This window comes from Bufo gargarizans, chromosome 5 (genome assembly GCF_014858855.1).
Source record: "Bufo gargarizans isolate SCDJY-AF-19 chromosome 5, ASM1485885v1, whole genome shotgun sequence".
Lineage (NCBI taxonomy): Eukaryota > Metazoa > Chordata > Amphibia > Anura > Bufonidae > Bufo > Bufo gargarizans.
This window is the reverse complement of record NC_058084.1, coordinates 421728829-421742759: the sequence shown is the minus strand read 5'-3', so window position 1 is coordinate 421742759 and position 13931 is coordinate 421728829. Positions and strand designations below refer to the sequence as shown.

At 42.1% G+C, this 13931-nt stretch overlaps 1 protein-coding gene across 6 annotated transcripts in view; it reads left to right on the top strand.

Moving 5' to 3' along the window:
- DIP2C (disco interacting protein 2 homolog C) overlaps positions 1–13931 on the top strand; it is a 420623-nt gene that overhangs the window by 346671 nt on the left and 60021 nt on the right. For all 6 annotated transcript variants that reach the window (XM_044292962.1, XM_044292959.1, XM_044292961.1 and 3 more), the window contains 3 exons: positions 6051–6131; positions 7396–7519; positions 8762–8883. In XM_044292962.1, coding sequence (XP_044148897.1) covers positions 6051–6131; positions 7396–7519; positions 8762–8883 — 327 coding nt within the window. The remainder of the gene's footprint in view (positions 1–6050; positions 6132–7395; positions 7520–8761; positions 8884–13931) is intronic.

Below are 13931 nucleotides of genomic sequence, written 5' to 3'. Positions count from 1 at the left end.
TACTTTCCGAAATGGGGTCATTTGTGGGGGTTTTCTACTGTTTGGGCATTGTAGAACATCAGGAATCATGACAGGTGCTCAGAAAGTCAGAGCTGCTTCAAAAAGCGGAAATTCACATTTTTGTACCATAGTTTGTAAACGCTATAACTTTTACCCAAACCATTTTTTTTTTTGCCCAAACATTTTTTTTTTTATCAAAGACATGTAGAACAATAAATTTAGCGAAAAATTTATATATGGATGTCGTTTTTTTGCAAAATTTTACAGCTGAAAGTGAAAAAAGTCATTTTTTTTGCAAAAAAAACCCGTTAAATTTCGATTAATAACAAAAAAAGTAAAAATGTCAGCAGCAATGAAATACCACCAAATGAAAGCTCTTTTAGTGAGAAGAAAAGGAGGTAAAATTTATTTGGGTGGTAAGTTGCATGACCGAGCAATAAACGGTGAAAGTAGTGTAGTGCCGAAGTGTAAAAAGTGCTCTGGTCATGAAGGGGGTTTCAGCTAGCGGGGCTGAAGTGGTTAAACACTGCTCGTTTCCATGGTTACGCCCACCCTACAATCCATCAGTGGTGGCTGTGCTTGCACACTATAGGAAAAAGTACCAACCTATGTGCTCTACAACGGTCCTGGCTACCAGAGAGGTCCACACTTGTTCCTATAAGTTTGCAAGCACGGCCACCTCTGATGGATTACAGGGTGGTCGTAACAATGGAAACGAGCAGTGTATAATGTGATGGAAAAATGAATCCAGCCATTAAAGATGACAACATGGACAATCACAATACATTAGTAAGTGCCTTGTATTAACTTTCTCTATATGATAAATGCCATTTGCTGTGAAAAGTGATACAACCCCTTTTAAAGGGTAACTGTCATATTTTATATATATACATACGGTATAGTGGATAGATGCCTCTCAGTGGTATCCGTTTTAAGGGTCCAGTTATTGGATGTGGCAGGACCTTTTCCGGCTCATACGGCAAGCGGACTATTCAGATGCAGTGTAAAAAGCCCCTTCTATCTATCTGCGGTCATGTTCTCGTGCATAGGGTTGTGTCAGTTGTTGTGTTGGCCAGGTTTCTGACAGCGTATTTAGTCTAAATCTTCCACATCGTTGAAAACATAATAAAGTTAAATCTGTAAAAATCTGACATTGCACTGAGACATACAGACAGAACGCACCGAGCGGTTTTGGCCTTCGCTTGCAATAGCGCATCTCAATGGATAAAATATAGAAGTAAAGCAAATAAATCTGTCTGAAAAGGGCAGTGTGTCTTCCATTTTCCTCAGCACTAAATTAGCTGAAATGATGAGACTTGGTGTCTGGTCTGACATCTCCACGAGAATGGAGATCCAAGAGACGTATCCGTCTGGCTATTTAGCAGTGCACTTCAGTCTGCACATAGACACGACTTTGGTCAATGCCTTTTTCTTATAAGGGCCTTCTGAAAGTAATCTTATTAAATAGTGTCCCTACACTGCGACCACTAGTATGATCAGTTGTATCCTGTCAGGGATCCCAGAAGGAAGTGTCCAGTTTCCCTGTAGCGCCAATAAACCATTACACAGTTCCCGGCCTGAAATGGTCATATCCCACCACATTGAGCTGTTTGAAGTGGATAATGCAATATCAGACCTATGGAGGTGCAGTACCCTGCACGGCCACTACACTTTGAACGGAGCTGTGCTTCCTGTTCCATTTTCAGTGTTAGTTCAAGCACTGGAGGCTGCAGGGTGATCGGTGGGGGGGTGCTGGGTGTCGGACCGTCACCGATCGGATAGTAGTGACCGATCCTTAGGCTAGGTCATCACTATCAGGAGCCTGGAAAATCTCTTTAGAAGGATTTCTGTCACAAGAATAATTCCTATTAAATTAGCTGACAACAGCGATGTGCTAATGTCAGCTGAACTTAACTACCCTATTCCTACTTTTATCTATGCCCCCGTTACGCCAGAAATATAACTTTTATAATATGCTAATTATCCCCAAGGTGCAGGGGGGCGTTGCCGCTGCTCCTAGAGGCTCCGTTCTCCCACCTCTGGCCACGCCCTGCTACACTAGATTGACAGGGCCAGGCAGCCTTCACCTCCAACTGCCGGACCTATGCTTCGGGGAAATCTCGCGCCATTCAGTATTCAGCGCAGGCGCAGTGAGGCAGCCGGCCAGCGCCCTTCACTAACTGCACCTGCGCCAAATACTGAACGGAACGGCGCAGGTGCGAGATTTACAGGGCCGGCAGTAGGAGACCAACGGTGTGTAATTGTAAATGAGGCTCCCATGATACCATGTAGGCTCAATCCACAGGAAGGTCAATGTCCTGCAGTGACCTAATCTAATGCTCTGGGCGTTAATCATGTAGTCTCAGGCGAGTAGCCAGGTCTGCAGTTTTAGGGCTGTTTTGTGATATTTTGGCAGTGATCAGGGATGATTCATATAAGCTGCAATGGGAAGAAACAAAGGCCGTTTCCAGGCACGCTTGCATCACCGAACAAGCACACGTCACCTGATCACGGCTTGTACAGCTACTTGAGCAGAGGTCTGTGGTTAAAGTTGAGGTTTTGTTGGCTTTTCATCTTCCTATTTGCTTTCAGGCAAACTGGGCAGTGGATGTGGACCCCCTGTGAGAACTAACTGGTTTGACGTTAGACTGTCTCTAGGTAGTTATCCTGGTAGTCCCCAGGTATTAACCCTTTAACCCCTAAACAGGGCTCTGGTCTTCACTACAGGGAAGCCACCAGGTCGCTACCTCTTGAGATAGTCCTGGAGTAGTTGGTGGCTGACCCATGAGGATCAGAGAGCACCGAAGGATCAGGCAATACTCTTAGTCCGGTAACAGGCCGAGGTCAGGACCAGCAGCATATAGACGAATCCGATAAACAATTCCAAGGTCAGGGGGGCAATATAAGAAACAGGTTAGGGTCAGGGCAGGCAGCTTGCAGTCAGTCTGTTGTCAGACGGGTAGTCAGAAAGAATATCACGCCTTCACTGGTAACTAGTGACAAGGAACCTAAGCGCAGGCAAAGGGCTGAAACAAAGTGCCCAGAATAAATAGGAGGGTTAATGAGCGGCTAGAGGGAAGGTTAACCTTTGCAGTACCACAGAGAAGTTTCACTGAATACTAGCCCCAGTACACACGGGGTTAGTGGAGTGATGCCCATGCCTGCCCAGGGCAGCAGTGGACACGGGTTGCCAGCGTAACACATTGTGGATATACTGTGTGCATTCGTTCTGTATACACCAAAATATGATCATAAATATGTGATCAACCAGAACACGTAATATCTCTCCCATGCGGAGCAGAATTTGGAAGATCTTTTTATAATAACAGCAAAAGCATCATTTGATTTCAATTGCATTGCATTTGTAGTATATGAATGGGTGGCCGTATTGCCACGGAAATCACAGCAAAAACAGTGAATTTTAGGATGTGTGAATAGATCTGTAGGTCATAGTGCCCTTCTCTGTATTTGTTTGTGCATATTGTATTGGCTGTGTCTGAAGTTCTAGGTCTATCTAGAGCAGGGATCTGCAACCTTCGGCAAACATGCTCGGCTGTTCTTCCAACTCCCATTAAGGCAAATGAAGCATTCTGGGGGTTGTAGTTTCTGAACAGCTGGAGGTTGCTGATCCCTAATCTACAGTATAGTGTTTGTCTATTAGTCAGGTCTTGTGTTCTGTATCTGTAGAAAGGATACAAGAAGGGTGGGTTCAGATCACGTTTTTGCCATCCGTTTGCTGTATGGTATACGTTGGAAAAAAAGGAATACAAAAGTGTGGCACTCCTGCAGAGTCCGGTAAAAAAAAAAAGAAGTGGATGTTAACATATACGTTCTTTGTTTTTGTTTTTTTACAATGGAACTGTATGGTGAACAGATGCTACTGTATGGCATCTGTCTGATGTATCCGTTAACATACAGTACAGACCAAAAGTTTGGACACACCTTCTCATTCAAAGAGTTTTCTTTATTTTCATGACTATGAAAATTGTATATTCACACTGAAGGCATCAAAACTATGAATTAACACATGTGGAATTATATACATAACAAAAAACTGTGAAACAACTGAAAATATGTAATATTCTAGGTTCTTCAAAGTAGCCACCTTTTGCTTTGATTACTGCTTTGCACACTCTTGGCATTCTCTTGATGAGCTTCAAGAGGTAGTCACCTGAAATAGTTTTCACTTCACAGGTGTGCCCTGTCAGGTTTAATAAGTGGGATTTCTTGCCTTATTAATGGGGTTGGGACCATCAGTTGCGTTGTGAAGTCAGGTGGATACACAGCTGATAGTCCTACTGAATAGACAGTTAGAATTTGTATTATGGCAAGAAAAAAGCAGCTAAGTAAAGTAAAACGAGTGGCCATCATTACTTTAAGAAATGAAGGTCAGTCCGTCCGAAAAATTGGGAAAACTTTGAAAGTGTCCCCAAGTGCAGTCACAAAAACCATCAAGCGCTACAAAGAAACTGGCTCACATGCGGACCGCCCCAGGAAGGGAAGAACAAGAGTCACCTCTGATGCGGAGGATAAGTTCATCCGAGTCACCAGCCTCAGAAATCGCAGGTTAACAGCAGCTCAGATTAGAGACCAGGTCAATGCCACACAGAGTTCTAGCAGCAGACACATCTCTAGAACAACTGTTAAGAGGAGACTGTGTGAATCAGGCCTTCATGGTAGAATATCTGCTAGTAAACCACTGCTAAGGACAGGCAACAAGCAGAAGAGACTTGTTTGGGCTAAAGAACACAAGGAATAGACATTAGACCAGTGGAAATCTGTGCTTTGGTCTGATGAGTCCAAATTTGAGATCTTTGGTTCCAACCACCGTGTCTTTGTGCGACGCAGAAAAGGTGAACGGATGGACTCTACATGCCTGGTTCCCACCGTGAAGCATGGAGGAGGAGGTGTGATGGTGTGGGGCTATTTGACCATGAAGGAGAGTGATGGGGTGCTGCGCCAGATGACCTGGCCTCCACAGTCACCGGACCTAAACCCAATCGAGATGGTTTGGGGTGAGCTGGACCGCAGAGTGAAGGCAAAAGGGCCAACAAGTGCTAAGCCTCTCTGGGAACTCCTTCAAGACTGTTGGAAGACCATTTCAGGTGACTACCTCTTGAAGCTAATCAAGAGAATGCCCAGAGTGTGCAAAGCAGTAATCAAAGCAAAAGGTGGCTACTTTGAAGAACCTAGAATATGACATATTTTCTGTTGTTTCACACTTTTTTGTTATGTATATAATTCCACATGTGTTAATTCATAGTTTTGATGCCTTCAGTGTGAATCTACAATTTTCATAGTCATGAAAATAAAGAAAACTCTTTGAATGAGGAGGTGTGTCCAAACTTTTGGTCTGTACTGTATATTTTAAATGGATGGCATAAACGTGATGTGAAGCCTCCCTTATAGTTTTGTGAGCATGTAGAGACTTTAGTGCAGAAAACAACAGTACTAGAAGAAGGGATCTTCATGCTCACATTCTGCAGTATAGTGGCATAATGTTGCTTCACATTTCCACATGCTGTTCTGCCCAATCCCTTGTAAAAGTGGGAGGCCTCCCTAAGTTTTACCCCCCCCCCCCCCCCCCCACCCACACACACACTTTGGGGTAGGGGAACGGGATGAATCTGAGTTGGGTCCTCGCCTTTCCACCTCCTACATGTACTGTAGGGGCCCTCATAATGGAACATGGAATTAATTATCATGATTTCTGTAAGTATTCTTAATATAGTAAAGTTCCTTTAATCTCGCATGTCATAGTTTTTAAAATTCTGCAACAGATACCGCCAATTAGCAAACTCCACTGATAAAAAACGAAACAAAAAACGTACATATTAATTTTATGTATTGGTCAGTGGTTTGACCAATAAACTAGTATATGATATTGATGTCAGATTAAGGTATAATCAATCATCTTATTTTGCTCTCATGGTGTAACCATTGCATTGATGGCACTTGTCTACACAAGTCGTACATTTTGATTATTATGATTTATATGCAATTATTTTCTGCTATTCCTAATATAAATCTGTTTTTCATTTGTTTTTTAGTTCTTATTTTTGTCTGAAGTTCTGCAATGGAGAGCTCAAACGACTCCCGATCATGTGCTTTATACATTATTAAACTCAAGGGTAAGACCTTCAGCCCTCGTGCTCTAATAAACCATTCAGTGCGTTGTAATTGGGGTGAAACACTGGATTAAAAATTGGGCGTCAAATATGAGGATCAAATTGGAGCAATGACGAGTGTGAGGTTTGTTGGTTGGATCTTCTGTACGTACAGTGAGTCTACTTTTTTTTACCTTGTCCTGTAGTCCTATGGTGTTCTTTTAGGAAAAGAGATCGAACATACACATAGCAGGAACATGCCCTGTTGCTGTGTCACCCTTGATAGAACACGATCACACTATTTCAGCATAAAAGCCACTACACTTTGAAGAATTTCCAGAAGATTTTGTAGTGCTTCTGTTTGGAATTTGTGCTTTTTTTTTGTATTTGTTCGGTCAGACAATGACCTTGGATGAGAAGATCTAGCTCATATTCAGCATTCTAGTTTATCCCAAAGGTGTTTTATGATACTGAGGTTCAGGCACTCGAGTTCCCTCCCAACACAATCGTCTCACTTTATGCTCTTTGTCAGACCATCATTCAGACCAGGGAGGATTGAGGGGTGGTGACTCAATTAGAGCACCACAACCAAACCTAAGCTATGAGGCTGATCGGGGATCTTCACATTAAACTAATTAATTGTCCCTCTGCATGTTTATCTACGCCTATGAACAAAACAATAGAGCTTTCATACTGTCAGTCATTATTAGGCCTGCAGATAGTCAACCAGGTCATCCAGATCTGCGTGTGTAAAAGTGCCACTGATTAGCAGGCTAAAAAAATCATTGTTTGCCAGTGGCTGATTGTGCCATGTAATCACGGTCTGCTGCTGGCAAATAATGATTCTGTATGGGCACGAGCGAGGGCACTAGCGATCGCTCCTCCCTATGTTATGGAGGAGATCTCTGCACAATATAGCAACGGTCTCCTCCACTGATGAGCTGAATGCTTCCTTCCCAACAATCAAAATGCTGATGGTCTAATACAGGCCTAACCTGTTAGCTCCTATTTTAATGAGCAATACCTTGCAGATAAAACCTTCCCTGTACAACAGAGTCATAAACTGAGGTTGATTTGCTCTTCTATTGTGAACTTCTATCTACCTGTGCTGCTACAGAAGGACAAGAGTTTGCATTTCATTTTCAATGACCTAGTACTGCCCAAAAAAATAAATATATATATATATATATATATATATATATATATATATTTCTGTGTGTATTGAGTTTTCAAGGTGACTGTCCTTTTTTTAATTAAGCGATTTAATCTTGCTGTATTTTATCTACAGGGAACAATAGCCAGCTCTCTGACCTGTAGCCAGTTACATAAACGGGCTGAGAAAATTGCAGTAATGTTGATGGAAAGGGGACACTTACAAGATGGAGATCATGTGGCTCTTGTGTATCCTCCAGGTATACATATATCTAATTCTTATGTGAAGTTTGAAAGGGAACCTGTCACCAGGATTTTGTGTATAGAGCTGAGGACATGGGTTGCTAGATGGCCGCTAGCACATCCGCAATACCCAGTCCCCATAGCTCTGTGTGCTTTTATTGTGTAAAAAAAACGATTTTATACGTATGCAAATTACCCTGAGATGAGTCCTGTCCTTGAGATGAGTCATGGATAGGACTCATCTCAGATTAATTTGCATATGTATCAAATCAGTTTTTTTTCACAATAAAAGCACAGAGAGCTATGGGGACTGGGTATTGCAGATGTGCTAGTGGCCATCTAGCAACCCATGTCCTCAGCTCTATACACAAAATCCTGGTAACAGGTTCCCTTTAAACTGTACAATTTACTTTTTTCTTAATTTGCCCTCTTTGGGCAATTACTTTTTGTTAGTAGGACCTCTTGATGATAGGTCATAGGGTGTGCCATTGCTGGGACACCTAACAGTCAGCTGTAATTTGTCATGGGGTCTATCAACAAGTGTTCAGTTCCCCCAAACACCACCTAAAGGGTAATGAACACCGGCACGAGGGTAGTGAAACGTTACACAGTTTACACTGAAATCAATGGGTTGTCCATCTAATGCATGGAGGCGCGAGTTCCCCCAGAGCTAGAGAAGCTCTTGGAATTATTTTGTATGGGGACTAAATGTATTATTTGAAAATGTATTTTATGAACCCTCTATAAATTTGTACCAGCACCAGATGTCATTTATCTATACAGTGTATCTAGCTTAGTTTAGCATTGTTTTAAATCCAGTGGGATATAGGAATGTGGAAGGAGATACAAATGACCACCTTACTAGTAGTTCAGCACAAGGTAGACACTTTGCTTCCGACTTTGGAGATGCTACCAAATTAAACCAGTTCTGTTCACTGTGACTGGTTAAACTGGTGCACCCTTTAGCAGTGCCGCCATAGATTTGTCTCCCCTGCCTATTTTTGTATATACAGCATTGTACGGAATCATTGCTAATCATGATTCAACATCTTCAGACAAGATTAGCACGGAGCCGGACATTTCTCATGTAATGTGGATCCATGAAAGGTAGACTGTAGGGCACAGGATAAGCGACATCCCTTCAAAGGATGCCATGTTCCCTTAAGAAGTTTTAGGTAAAATTTGATTGATGTTGTCCGTGGTGGGACATCTGTTCCCGGCATTAGTTGCTGATGACGTTTTCTGTTTCTGCTTTGTAGGAATAGATCTGATTGCAGCATTTTATGGCTGCCTTTATGCTGGTTGTGTGCCAATAACAGTGCGACCGCCACACCCACAGAACATTGCAACAACACTGCCTACGGTGAAGATGATTGTTGAGGTAGGTTATGGATCTTTCGTCAGAGATTGAGCAGCCATTTTATGGGCTACCATACTGAGTGTTTAATGTCTAGACAATGTGTGGGCGCTATACAACAACATTATCCAGAATTTCTGCATTCTGATTCAGGCTTCTATTCCAAACTTCAGCCTTTGTAATTGTGATTCTGTGAAAAATCCCTCAACGAGTCACATTTCCTTTGCGTTAGATATACAGCTCCATAATTTGACCATGAAATTTTGTTCAGCAGAAAATATTGTAGTCTAATGAGAAGGCAAGAACAACAATTGCTATTAAACTTAATGCATTCAGCTATTCCTTGTCTTACTGCCATTTCTCCCATAATTAGAGGTGAAGAACTAAAGGAAGGTCTCCTCTACCATCATTAGGAGAGGACGTTAGCTTTATGAAGACAGCTATGATTACTACCTATGATGATTGCCTTTCCCTGTTCATGAGAAGTAGAACTTAGGCTAACTTTCTCTTGAGAACAGAGTGGTGCCAGCTTGTGACAAATTCAGGCTTATAGCGTTTTAGAAGAACCGACACCATAGAAAAAATTACAACAGAAGCCATACTTAGTGTTACTGAATACAAGAACATGCTCCCCCACATCTTGGCACTGTAGGACCTGAAAGTTGGTAACGTCCTCACACCTTTCAAGTCCTTTATCAGATTGAAGGATTCATGATTGTCAGTTCACTCTACCTCTTCCTACATTGGGGTATCTATCAGGACACCTTTCACAGATTCAAATCATTGCCAGAGAATGTGGACAAACCTGAGCAGCTTTCCCTTTCTCCGTGAGTTTAGTCGCTCAGCCTGCCATATAGTCGCTCATGCCTTTGGTTCCATAAGACAATTGCATTGACGTGCGCACCAATACTCCATGCATTCCACTTGACCTACAACACGCATGGAAATCAAATTATTGTGTATAAACCCTAAAGGGAAAGTGTCATGTAGAACATTAAGTCTTAACATGACCAATGACCGACCAGGTAATTTACAGTATATGAGGGTGTCCAACTGTTCTCCTACAACAGGTGTCTGGGGAAAGAAAGATTTTAACATGTCCGATTCTTTGTTCCCACAAGAGATAAGTCACCACCAGAGGTCTCTGGCAGTGACTTATTTTTTTCTCCTAGTTGAGACCACATGAACAATGATGCGAACCAAATGTGTATGTGTATGTGTATTGAGGCAGGGGTAGAAATGGCCACATTTGCTATAGACCTGTAGTAGTACAATGGGGCTGTCATTAACTCACCAATGTGCTAATGAAAGTGAGATCATGCTCCTATACCTGTCCCTAAGCTGCAATGGAAATATCACCTTATTCTGGCTGCACTTGTGGCTAGGGCGAAAACTTCAAAATTTTAATACCAAAAATTCAAAAAATATATATTTATAATAAAATCTTGATTTAATATTTTACTTTCCAATAATATTTTCTTTAAAGGGGCTGTTCAATTTATCTCCTATCCCCAGGTTTGGGGATAATTGTCTGACTGCAGGGGCCGCCTCCTGCCAGATATTGCTGAGCGCTTGTACTGTGTTATCTCTGACAGTCCCATTGAACGCCCCTGTTCCTGTGATTGGTGAGGCCACCAGTGGTTGGACCCCCGCTCATTAGACACTTATCCCTTATCCTGTAGAACAACCTTTTTAATATTTAGCTATGGTCTTCACACTACAATTAACCATTTCATAGGCTTTACATTTTTCTATGGTCCTTTGTTCATTATCCAATAAATGTGTCCTGGCGGGATGACATTTAGTGGCTGCTTCTCATGCTGGATAGTAACAGTATTGTTGCGCCTCTAGACCAGTTACCAAGGTGCAAAACCTTGTTTCATCTGTCAAGTTGAGGGCTGAAAACCGCCCTGCAAAAACCACGGTATGTTGTGATAAAATATGGCAAATACTTTGTTTATTGGCATTCTCCACATTTCATATGTGGGATTGTACTCTATGGGGCACATGTATTAAGACTGGCATTTTAGACTCCGGTCTTGATAACCCCTATACCTGGTGGTGGATCCTCTACATAACCTCGGCGGATCCACTGCCGCTGCTAAATGTAAGACTGCTTCCGAGCTGCATTACATTTAGACAATTTTCTACTCCTGAACCAGGCGTAGTAAATGAGATGAGCCCTTCCCTGCCCACGCCATCCCTACTTTTTTAGACATGCCGTGAGCCGGGACAAGTTGCAGGATATTTGGGCAGCGATCTGCGCTAGAAATACACCGAATCTAGGCGTATTTCTGTTTGATAAATGACCCCCTATGTGAGTCTGTTATAATAGACTTATCCGAGCAGGTGGAGCGCCTTCTGGAGGCAGGTGGGGTGTGTCTGACGAGTGCATTATGTTCCTTATCTATACACATTACATCAAATTGATCTTAATTACCTTTTAAGTAATGTGAGCGATTATCCCATATCTTTTTGGTGAAATTGATTTCCATGTGTTTCTCAGATGTCATGCTTGTTAATTGCACAGGCGTCAGTTATCCCCATCAGAAATGTTGTGGTGCATATTAATTACCATCATCATGAGTTTTTTCCATTCTTAGGCTACATGCACATGACCGTTGTGTGTTTTGCAGTCCGCAAATTGCCAGGTTATATTTTTTTTTGCGGGGCCATGGAACGGAGCAACAGATACGGACAGCACACAGAGTGCTGTCCTCATCTTTTGCGGCCCCATTGAAACTGCGGCTCGGATGTGGACCAAAACAACGGCCGTGTGCATAAGGCCTTATTCATATGTGCTATTTGCAGATTTAGAAGAATCCCACCAGTTGATTAAGCATGTCTGCGTTTTCTTAGCAGCAGGTGACAATGCAGTAAGTTTTATATTAAAGGGGCTGTGTCACTTCATCAAAGGGCATTTATGCAGAGAAAGTTAATACAAGGCACTTACTAATGTATTGTTATTATCCATATTGCCTCCTTGGCTGGCTGGATTAATTTTTTTCATCACATTATGCACTGCTCCTATCCAGGGGTTATGGCCACCAATGCAACGCAGATACGAGGTGGCCGAGACAGGAGTTGCTGCCTATGTGCACTTCCATAGCCCCAGCCACCAGGTAGCTCTTTTTCCTATAATGTGCAAGCCCGGCCACCGCTGCTGGAATGTAGGGTGGTCGTAACCCCCTGGAAATGAGCTGTGTATAATATGACGGAAAAAAGAATCAAACCAGCAAAGGTGACAATATGGACAATCACAATACAATAGTAAGGGTCCATTCACACGACCGCATTAATTTTGCGGACTGTGAGTTGCAGATCCGCAAAAAATTGGACACCAAGGGCTTCCATGTTCTTCCAGGTCCTTGCAGCAGCAGCACCACAAAAGTTAAGACATGTTCTATTCTTTGCTGGATCTTGTGGGTTGTAGAACCATTGATGTCAATAGATCCGCACCGTACACGGTCTATATCTGTGTTTTGCAGATTCGTAGTTTGCGGTCCGCAAAATGGAAAGGGTGTTGTGTCTGGACCCTAATTGCCTTATATTAACTTTGTCTACTTGATAAATGCCATTTGCTGAAGGGAGACAACCCCTTTAACTGAAGATTATGCCGCCGATGCTTGTAAACGGTTCAGTAAACTCTCATGTGCTTCCTAAGACTGCTGAATAGGAGGCTTTTTCATTTCAAGGTGACTTTGAGTTTACGCTTGCGGATATTTTATTTACACTCATGAAAAACTGTGTTAAATTCCGTTTGGCTTTGTGCACACACAGATGAAGCGGATAAAATCTGGTCTACTCAGTTTTATTCTATAAATGGCACTCCTGGCAAATGGTGGCCACATCTAGAATGGGTGTAAAACGGTGTCATGAAAGATCTGCCATAAATGCCTAAAGTGAGAACACCCAATGTGCATTGAAAGAGATTACGTGCTAGGACTTCTTAATAGGCATATGGATAGCAGTTTTATTATTGTCGCCATACTGGGGTATCCATACCGCTTCAGGAACAAGCACTTGTAATAAAACTGTGACTTCATGAAAATGTTGCATGGCTCATCATACATGTCTCTAGTACGAAAAGTGGCTATTTGGTTGTGGTTATCAGGCCTTTGTAGGCCTGCAATGAAGAGTGCCGGACATCTTACAACGGTGCCATGGTTTACTGTAGGCCGGTGGCGCCTCATCATCAGTCTTAGCCTATTTTAGATATTGTGACACAATAGTGTGTGCCTTCCCTTAAAGGGAACGTGTCATCAGAAAAAGACCTGCTGTTTAAATCACTTTATGTTTTACACATTTTTGACGGTTATTTTTAATTTTCCATGTCACTTTTTATATTTAAAATCAGATGGTTTTCTCACTGGCCGCTATGTCTAATAATTGGTGCCACTTCTTGGTTTGTACAGATCACTTTACTGCAGTTATCTGCTTATCTGCTATTCTAATCCGGCTTGTAATGATATCACCTCTGTGTATAGATAAGACATGATCCTCCATTCACAATTGGTGATTGTCAGAGCTTATATATTCCTTCCTTGTACAATGTCCTCTGCACAGGTCTCAGAGAATGCCTAGAAAACTCTCCTATAAAAATCACTGGGGTCCCCTCCTGTCCATTGTGTCTATGGACCATGGGGCTGCCGTAAAGCAATTTTTTAAATACTGTTAAGAACAGCTCAGGCAAGATGGCCGCCCGCATAATCATGGTCAGGAAATAAATAAAAAAAATCTGTAATCAGAAAATAAAAACAGATTAAGTAAAAGGGATATGTGTCTCTATCTGACTTAAACTGCCAGATAAAATTTTTGCTGACTCATTTCCTTTAAGTAGTCATGCATGGTAAGGTTTTTATGGTATTAATATTTGGTATTAGTGTCATGGAGTGTGTGTTGGTGTTCATCATGGCGTTGCTCACATTACTGAGTAATACATTACATCTGGGTAATAAGGATATGACAGCAGATCTTCGGATCGATGAATGCTTGCACTGAAGTTTGATCTAATGCCAAAGTAGTCCTCTAAGCAAACCCTAAACGATCATTTGTCACAGCAGTTTTGTACT